General features: G+C 41.5%; 2 protein-coding genes across 2 annotated transcripts; both read left to right on the forward strand.

Moving 5' to 3' along the window:
* The first annotated feature begins 3,036 nt into the window (after positions 1–3,036).
* On the forward strand, positions 3,037–5,453 carry LOC125531215 (alcohol dehydrogenase 3). The gene is made up of 9 exons (XM_048695621.1): positions 3,037–3,160; positions 3,254–3,390; positions 3,513–3,559; positions 3,975–4,300; positions 4,401–4,483; positions 4,592–4,667; positions 4,759–4,820; positions 4,897–4,992; positions 5,108–5,453. The coding sequence occupies exons 1-9, from the start codon at positions 3,127–3,129 to the stop codon at positions 5,384–5,386; spliced, it is 1,140 nt and encodes a 379-aa protein (XP_048551578.1). The 5' UTR covers positions 3,037–3,126; the 3' UTR covers positions 5,387–5,453.
* Positions 5,454–8,610: 3,157 nt separating this feature from the next.
* LOC125531214 (probable LRR receptor-like serine/threonine-protein kinase At1g51880) lies at positions 8,611–9,997 on the forward strand. The gene is made up of 3 exons (XM_048695620.1): positions 8,611–8,788; positions 8,879–8,947; positions 9,039–9,997. The coding sequence occupies exons 1-3, from the start codon at positions 8,611–8,613 to the stop codon at positions 9,731–9,733; spliced, it is 942 nt and encodes a 313-aa protein (XP_048551577.1). The 3' UTR covers positions 9,734–9,997.
* The last annotated feature ends 6 nt before the right edge of the window (positions 9,998–10,003 follow it).

Genomic DNA, 10,003 nt, shown 5'->3' on the forward strand with positions numbered 1-10,003 from the left:
ACGTGCCTCGCTACCCCTTCTGTCACTGGGTGAGGACATCGCAAGATTGAACCCAAAACAAAGCACCTCTCTCATTACAAGATAGATCAATCTAGTTGGCCAAACCAAATCAATAGGCCGGAGAGAAATACAAAGATATCTTAATCATGCATAAAAGAGTTTAGAGGCAGAGGCAGGTGACGAACGTTGCTCAGAGTTCATTTTGCCAGGTTGGTATGTGTGACTTATACTATATTTTTTATGATATAAATGTGACACGTATTACCATGATAAGAATAACATGGAGTCTTTCTCGTAATGGAGCCAGTTTTTTGTTGGTCCGCGCCTTTCCTCTGATCCAACATAAATATACTCATACCACACGATCTAAACTTATGACTGCCAAGTGTTTGGGTTTATTCCTCGCAAAAAAGTGGTCGTGTTTATGTGCCAGCCACGCTCCCAGTCAACTCCTCCATTCATGCATTGGCTCTTAACTTCACTTGAGCGGCAGCAAAACAAACTGTTGCACCTAGACGGAACTCATGTCCTGCCATAAATTCTAAACGTTGATGCATCTTTTATTGAGGATCTGCATAGACGATCATGTGGGGCAATAGTTAGAGACCACAAAGGTAATTTCATTGTTGCTTCTACTTCTCGCATTGAGCATGTCGCATATGTCGTCTCTGCAGAAGTGGCGGCATTACTTGAAGGTTTAAAGTTACTTCAAAGTATGGGGTGCAATAATGTCTTGGTAAGGATGGATAATTCTGTTGTGGTCGATGCTATACATCTGAATGAGAGACATTCTATGATGGCGGCTTCAGTTTTAGATTATTGCAGAGAGTTATTACGAGAGTTCGGGAAGGTTACTATTGAGCACAATAATAGAGAATCAAATGTAATTGCTCATGAGCTAGCTGAGTGGGGGCATACAAACACCCCTTCTTTATGGGTGGATGCACCTCCGGTTACTATTGCTAAATTTTAGCAGATGATGTAATTATTATTTAAGGTTAATAAAGCTAGCCATGAAGGTCTTACCGTAAAAAAAAACTCCTGTAGCGTGCGTTTTGAAAATTAATTTGTATGGCTTTTGCTATTTTCTAAACAGGCATTATCTTCACGAACAATACAAAAATGGTCCAACAAATCAAAAATAGTTCACAAATTCACAAAAAACTTCAAAATTTTGGCAATTGTTCAACAACTTTACAAAAACTTCGCAGATTTGAAAATGTTTGTGAATTTTAGAAGTTATTCCAAAATTTAAATAATGTTCATGAATTTCTAAAAAACCTGAATTTAAAATTTTGAAATTTACTTAATGAACGAGAATTGAAAAACGTTCACTAAGTTTGAAAACTTTTCGGTAAACAAGAATTGAGAAATGTTCACTGAAAATTATTCACGAATATGATTTTTTTTCATGAATTTGAAAAGATGTTGGCTTATAGCGATCACACCCCTCCTGAATCGGTCACAGCGCCAGCCACGCTCACGATCAACTCTTGTAGCACACGTTTTGAAAATTAATTTGTATATGACTTTTGCGTTTTTCTCACCAATCATTTTCTTCACGAATAATAAAAAGAAAGGTCCCGCAAATCAAAAATAGTTCAGAAATTCACTGGAATCTTCCAAAACTAGCAATTGCCCAACAATTTTAGGGAAAACAAAATAACAGATTTTAAAGATGTTTGTAGATTTTAAAATTTGTTCCAAAATTTAAAAATTGTTCATGAATTTATTTATTTTTGAAAATTCTTTAGTGAAAGAGAGTTATAAAATATTCAATGAAAAATATTCGTGAAATTGAAAATTGTTCGGTGAACGAGAATTGAGAAATGTTCGGTGAAAACATTCATGAATATGAAAATTGTTAATGAACTTGAAAAGATGTTGGCAATTTCAAAAAAATTGTATGAATTTGAAAATCGTTCATGTCTTAAAATACATTCGTGAATCTGAAAATTTGTTTGGTGAATAAGATTTTAAAAAATGTTCAGGATATTGGAAAATTGATCATGACTTTAAAAATATGCCGTGAACTGAGAAAATATGCATCCGTTGAAAAAAACTTAGGTATTTGGAAAAAAATATTCATGAATTTTTTTGTATATTTTGAAAATGAAAAGAAATTAAAAAAATAGAAACTGAAGAAAAATATGGAAAACTATGCAAAAAGAAAAACCTCTGGAACCTTACCAAAACCGGACCAAAGTAAACCGGTTCCTGGTTCTAGACATGAATGGTTGCAGTCTGCCGAAAAAGAGAACTTGTGTAATGAAAATACGATTGTTGTTCTTATTGGGCCGCAGCCGATGTCGGACCGCCTGTAGGCGAGCGGAAGGCGATACATACTACTCCATTTCGATTCCCTAAAAAAAACGAGTCCATTTCGCTGAATTTTGTACTTGTGCCGCTGGGCTGAGACAGTCAACTTTATGTGCTGAGGTCAAATAAATTTTTTATTACTTCCTACCTAACAGTGTTTGCTGAAGTTACGAATTACGATCGGCCTTTTCAACTGAGCTTCGTCCGGCAGTGCCTAATCGGCGCTTCAGGCGCCATTACTAAACCTGCCGCTTGCGTGGACTGGCCAAACAAGCGCACGGATGACTCGCTCACGCATGCAATCGATTTCGTTCATTCGCCGTTTTTTTTCCGCTCCATTAACTGTTTGTCGATCAACTTTTGACCAATTTAACCAGTTTGACCATTGACTTAAAACAACATGGATCTAAAAAAGTTGATAAATTTGAAAATACTTTATGTAATTCAAAATTTCGTAATTTGAGAAAAGTTAACGAGTACGAAAAATGTCTGCAGATTTTAAAACGTTTCAATAAAACGAGGGATTGGCGCCTGGTCCCCTCGACGACGATGCGCCAGGTCGTGGGCTCGTGGACCGTTGCAAAACGGGGTACCATGCGCAGAGCCGCAGCGAGACACCCCTGTTTCAGCCGCCTTCTTTCCCCCCTTGCACTCCAAGCCACCCTTAATTACTCGCCGATGACTCCACCGCCTGCGGTATATATACAGGTCCCAGCCCCGCCTTCGTCCCTCACCACAATCTAGCAACGAACTGCAAAAGCAGAACCAGCGACAGAGATCCATCCTTCTCTTCTTCTAGCGACAAGGATGGCGACCGCCGGGAAGGTGATCAAGTGCAAAGGTGTGTTCCTCAGATGGTAGTCAGTTTCATCTGATTTTGGTTGATGTTTTGAGGACGGGTGGAGATCTGAATTGTGCGGTTCGTTGGTTGCAGCGGCGGTGGCATGGGAGGCCGGGAAGCCGCTGTCGATCGAGGAGGTGGAGGTGGCGCCGCCGCACGCCATGGAGGTGCGCGTCAAGATCCTCTACACCGCCCTCTGCCACACCGACGTCTACTTCTGGGAAGCCAAGGTATCCACTCAAATAATTCTATATGTATCTCAAAAGCGTTTGTGTTTTCCTATTAGGTAAATTGCAGTGATGCATCAGTGGCTAATGAAATTTGTAATGATGTTCTGCTTGGATTTGTGCAGGGTCAAACTCCTGTTTTCCCTAGGATCTTAGGCCATGAAGCTGGAGGGTAAATATGCATCCTCTCTGTCTCTGTCTCTGTCTTATTCTGTTTCAGCTGTTGCTTGGAGGAGGAATCTTGAATCCTAAATCATAGTTTATTCTCTCTGGCTTCTAATTCTAGTCATCCTGAGTACTGATCTCTGTCAACGGTATTAGATTCATATACCCTACATAAAGCAAGTGTCCATATTTTATTGCCAATGGGATAAAACATACTATGAACTATGAAGAATTATGGGAAAACGTCATCCATGACACAAGCTCACATCACAAACTGCTCTGTACAATCATACAGTTTTGGACTACACAAACTGCTCAGTACAATCATACAGTTTTGGACTAGTTAATCTCCTCAGCATGTTTGCTCTTCATAGTTTATCTTTTCTGGCATCTCTTTACACCAAATAGCTTCTTTGTCGCAGCATCGTCGAGAGTGTCGGAGAAGGTGTGACTGAGCTTGTGCCGGGTGACCATGTCCTCCCGGTGTTCACCGGCGAGTGCAAGGACTGTGCCCACTGCAAGTCAGAGGAGAGCAACCTTTGTGATCTCCTCAGGATCAACGTCGATCGTGGCGTGATGATCGGCGATGGGCAGTCTCGCTTCACCATCAATGGGAAGCCGATTTTCCACTTCGTCGGGACCTCCACCTTCAGCGAGTACACCGTCATCCATGTCGGTTGCCTCGCAAAGATCAACCCCGAGGCGCCCCTTGACAAAGTTTGTGTTCTCAGCTGTGGCATCTCAACTGGTAAGACTGATATAATAGCTCGTCACATGCCATTGTTTCCAAATGAAGCACAATGGTTTAGGATGCCTTGATTAGTTGCTGAGTTGTCATTTTTCTTCAGGACTTGGTGCTACGCTCAATGTCGCAAAACCAAAAAAGGGTTCCACGGTGGCAATTTTCGGTCTTGGAGCTGTAGGACTTGCTGTGAGTAACATTCCAAGATGTTAATCTTCCACGACATATTTTTTACAGGCTGAAGAGAATTATGCGCTATAGCCATGAATAATGACTGTATGCTTTTCACATGAGCAGGCCATGGAAGGGGCCAGGATGGCTGGGGCATCAAGGATCATTGGTGTGGATTTGAACCCTGCAAAATACGAACAAGGTACAATAATCTTAAAACAAGGGTGTCTTGGCAAATGTTTTCGGATTGATAGAACACTGAACCTAACAACATGTACTACATTATTTTTCAGCTAAGAAATTTGGATGCACGGACTTTGTGAACCCAAAGGACCACACTAAGCCCGTGCAAGAGGTCTGTTGTCCATGTCCCTCAGTAAACATTTTCCCCTTTATTCAATCTTCATGACATGAACAATGATGCTCTCCAGGTGCTTGTCGAGATGACCAATGGCGGAGTCGACCGTGCGGTTGAGTGCACTGGCCACATCGATGCAATGATCGCCGCCTTCGAATGTGTCCACGATGTACGTAGCTCGCACTATACCTACTATAAATAACATATCTGTACTCCAACGATAATTAATCACACCCTCTGCTTTAGAAGAGTTTAGACTGAATGTTGCAATCTGGTGGATGCAGGGGTGGGGCGTGGCCGTGCTGGTTGGCGTGCCGCACAAGGAGGCGGTGTTCAAGACCTACCCAATGAACTTCCTCAACGAGAGGACCCTGAAAGGCACCTTCTTCGGCAACTACAAGCCACGCACCGACCTCCCGGAAGTCGTCGAGATGTACATGAGGAAGGAGCTGGAGCTGGAGAAGTTCATCACGCATAGCGTGCCCTTCTCGCAGATCAACACGGCGTTCGACCTCATGCTCAAGGGGGAGGGCCTGCGCTGCATCATGAGGATGGACCAGTAGATCACCGCCTCCCATCATTCATCAATGTGTCTCGCTGTTTTCAGATTTGGCGCTTGAGAAGCAAAAGGCAAAAAAACAAAAAGTTAGAAATCTCCCCTTGGATAATAATGTACTAGTCGCGAGATGTGTTCATCTCTATGGTCTCAGATAGAACGAATGGGTCTTTGTTTTGAGTGTGTCGTCGGCAGCTTTCAGTTAGCATGTAAATTACTATCATTGTGCACAATGGTAATTAATATCTTGCAGCATCTGTCTTAATGTTGGGAGCGTCTATGACACGGGTGCCTGGAACTTGTTGTTCCAGTCACCCTTTTTTTGTGCAGAACGATTTGCTTTCGACGGCAACACCTAGATCAAGTAGAGAAAACGTGACTGGTTCTTTTTTGCTGTTTAGACCGATTTTCACTTACCTGGCAAAGCAACAGCCCAAACGGAGAGAAGGCCAGCCAGGCTCACCTATCTATCAGAAACTGTCCACATAGAGGATGGAAAATAAGCTATTGGTAAACGGTTAACAGTTCTTTGCTTTGTCCTTGTCTTGCGTAGAGAAGATTATCCTAGCATGTTTGTTTGGTGCTGGTAAAAAAGGCTGGGTTTCAATATGGACTACATATGGACTGAAATGAGTGAACAAACACAGTAAAATATGTCTATATACATTCGAATTAGAAGAAAGAAAAAAAAACATCTTACATTAGCGTACAGAGGGAGTAGTACTGTACTGACTTTGTTGGAGACAGAATTAACGAGATATATTGGAGCATATTACATGACTACATGAAACTGCCTCGTTTATAGTTTCTTTGTTTCTTGAGAAGATTTATGTGTAGTTTTCTTGTTCTTGAATAAAGGTGGTTTCAGAGGGGGTTTTTCAGATGTTTCAGGTATCTGTCAAACAATAACTTGACAGGCTCAATTCCAAATGCCCTTTCGCAGTTGACTTCATTGACTGTTCTTTAAGCTGAGCAAGTTTTGTAACATTTTGATCCTTTCCCCCCAATTACTTTGAGTCATGCAAATACTATTTTGTTCATATACAGGGATTTGTCAGCCAACCAGCTCAATGGATCAAATTCCCTCCGGACTTTTCAAAAGTGTTCAAGATGGCTCCCTGAATCTAAGGTAAGTTTGCGGGAAATGCCTGTTGGTTCCTGGGGACATCTGTCCCTGGAATCTCACCATTCATTACCCTCCCGATCCCCCCATCTGCTATCAGTATTCTGACTTTCCCTCCTATATTCTGTCACACCTACAATTTATCAATTCGTACTGTCCTGTACTTCTGACTCGGGCCCGCATGGCATTAAACCAGTGTCTCATCTACCAACTGCCAAATCCTCTTACACTCTGTACCTGTATCCGTCACTTTTGGCTTCAACTCGCTGTACCTCCAGATTTTGCACTTCGCGCCCGCGACAAGAATTGAAGATTAACACTTCAGCACTCACTCCGGTGCTTTATGGAGATGACAGAACCTAAAATCCTTGTTTCCAGTACTGGACAGTCAACTGTTCCTACACTAAACATTACTACTGAACTTATCATCTTAAATTTACTTATCTTATTTCCAGTAATCTTCAGATAACTTCTCTCTGCGCGGCCAACATATTGTTTAATAAAATGCTTCCTATTCAGTAAAGGATTATGTAATACTTTCATTGTTCTCCAATCATGGTGACATGCTTTATGTACGTTCATTTTTTCTAATGTTGATCAAATCAAGTTGTTGTTCATAGCGATGAACTACTTACCTTGGTTTATTTTATTCCGGATTAATAAATCATGTAGAACGTGGGTTTACAATTTTCATTACAAATACCCTTTGTTTCTCGGATTTATATATACCTGATAGGGAAAAAAAGTAATTACGAAAAAATTCAAAAGTTTCTAAAACTTTTTTGAAATAAACTATATCTTCTTTTCTACCCGTATAAAAAGTTTTGAGAAGGAAAAACTGACATCAACTTCAGGGCAAAACAACAATATTTCAAAGACAAAAGTTTGAATAGTAATTTTATATAGTGTTGATATTATTTTTTTCCCAGCAAAAAATACCATGAAAGTTCTTCCTTGCCCAAACTTTTTATACGAGTATAACAGAAGGTCAAGTTTATTTCAAAAACATTTTTTTTACTTTTTGATAATTACTATTTGTTATATAGGGTGTATATGCGCCTGATATGAAAAAATAGTAATCACAAAAGTCAAAAAAAATCTGAATTTTTTTAAAATAAACATGACCTTCTTTTGTAGTTGTACAAAAAGTTTGACGAAGGAAAAAACTCCCATTGATTCCTGGGTGAAGAAAATAAAAATTCGAGGAAAAATGTGTGAATAGTAACTTCTATATAGTGTTGATTTTGCTTTTTCGCCCACAAGTCAACGGGAGTTTTTCTTTCCCCAAACTTTTTATGCAGCTACTGTACAAAAGAAAGTCAAATGTATTTTAAAAAAAATCAATTTTTTTACTCCTTTGGTAATCATGATTTTGTTTTTTCGCCCACAAGTATACTTTTTGTTTCTCCAAACTTTCTATACAACTTCTGAAAAAATCAAATTTATTTTTGAAAAAGTTTCAGAATTTTTGACTCAAAGCGTGGAACCAAGGCTTCTTCCTAGTACTAGGCAGTACACTCCCAATAAATGAGGCTGCCAACTTCCAGCTTTATTAACGAAAACATTGGAGGCAAGCTTTACAGTTCGTTTTATCTTAGCAGCGTCCAGAATTCCGGAGAGACACGACTCTGACAGTAGCCACCCAAGAACAGGAAGGGGCGTGTGTCAGTAGAGCAGCATTTATCCTTCGACAGAATGGAGTATAACGCGTTTTATCACTCCAGGCGACTGTCTGTATTTCTTATTCACTACTTTACGTCCAGATCACAAAGCCCCTGTGCACGCTATGGATAACGGGGACATATGTCACCATAGACCAAACGTCCGCCTCCGTAAATTTGCCCCATTCTATAGAGCTCATGTGTGTTGATAAATTTCATTAAGCTTGTTGATAAATTCCAACGGCCATTCATGCCAGCCTGCTAAAACTAGGAGCAACATGTTGGCCATTCACATTGCAGTTCCTGTGGCTGTGATTCTCGTGATACTATTGGTGGTACTACTACTCTTTTTGTTTTGTAAGACGAAAAAAGCCAGGTGAGGCTTTGGAATGAGCACGACAATTCTCTGACCTTTTCCCACACGAGTGAACACAGCTAACATTAGACATGTCATCCCTTTTCTATGAAGGACCAGTGAGCAACCCCGTGAAGCCGCAAAATGAGATGACGACAAGCTATGCAATGGTAAACGATGTCTGCGGGGATGGTTCGTTACGACTCGAGAGCCGCCAGTTCACATACAGGGAGCTTCAGATGATAACAAACAACTTCCAGCGAGTGCTTGGTCGGGGAGGCGATATATTATTACCTGAGCACTTTGAACTGAAAAAAAAAAAGAGTTGATATTCATGTTCCAGTGTCAACCTACTTGCAGGAAGCAACCGCAATGGAGCATGTTTGACTTGGCCACAGAGACTCCGAATCGCACTTGAATCTGCACAGGGTACATATGTGAATGCAGATTATATTAAGTTTGCCATTGAATGTTTAGTGTTCTCAATAACCTGAGCACTGGCTGGTCTGGTGATGTGCAGGGCTAGAGTACCTACACAAGGGGTGCTACCTGCCCCTCATCCACAGAGACGTGAAGGCAACCAACATCCTATTGAACGCAAAGATGGAGGTTAGGATCGCTGACTTTGGCTTGTCCAAGGCCTTCAGCAATGACAATGAAACCCACGTGTCCATGAACACACTCATTGGCACACCCGGATATGTTGATCCAGAGTACCAGGCGACGATGCAGCCAACAGCAAAGAGTGACGTGTATAGCTTTGGTGTCGTACTGCTAGAGCTAGTCACAGGAAAGCCAGCCAGCCTACAGGAGGCGGTGCCCGTCAACATAACCCAGTGGGTGCACCAGCGACTAACGCGGGGCAATATTGAGGGTGTGGTGGACGAACGCATGCGTGGTGGATATGATGTCAACGGGGTGTGGAAGGTTGCAGATATCGCACTCAAGTGCACTGCACAAGCCTCGGTGCAGCGTCCCACCATGACCGACGTGGTGGCACAATTGCAGGAATGTGTCGAGCTAGAGAATGGGCGTGTTGGAGGCAACACAAACAACGGCTTCCACGGCGGTAGCAGCGGTGATGTCCCGAACTTGAGCTATCATGCCTACACCACCGATCGGTCCACCAGTGTGAGCCAGAACAGCACTACAATTGAGATGGAGCATAATGTTATCAGGGAGCCAACAATGCCTACTGGTCCTGCTGCACGTTGATACTTCTATGTCTCATTGCTAGTCAGTTCTAAAGGCGGCCATCAATTCTATTGTTTTTTCTCCTTGAAGTGGTATGTCTGTGATTTTGAAATATTTTGAGTTTTCGGAAGTGAGTCCAGATGTAAAATTGTTCATTAGACATCTGAAGTGTGTTGTTTATAAAGTTTAAAATTTTTGAAGGAAGACCTCGGGGTGGATGCTTATTGTTTGCTCTCCTTTTGCTTAGTACTACATCTTGCTTCTGCTCAGTTTTGGAGGGGAAGAGGGAAC

This window comes from Triticum urartu, unplaced genomic scaffold (assembly GCF_003073215.2).
Source record: "Triticum urartu cultivar G1812 unplaced genomic scaffold, Tu2.1 TuUngrouped_contig_6885, whole genome shotgun sequence".
In the NCBI taxonomy this organism is placed as follows: Eukaryota; Viridiplantae; Streptophyta; class Magnoliopsida; order Poales; family Poaceae; genus Triticum; species Triticum urartu.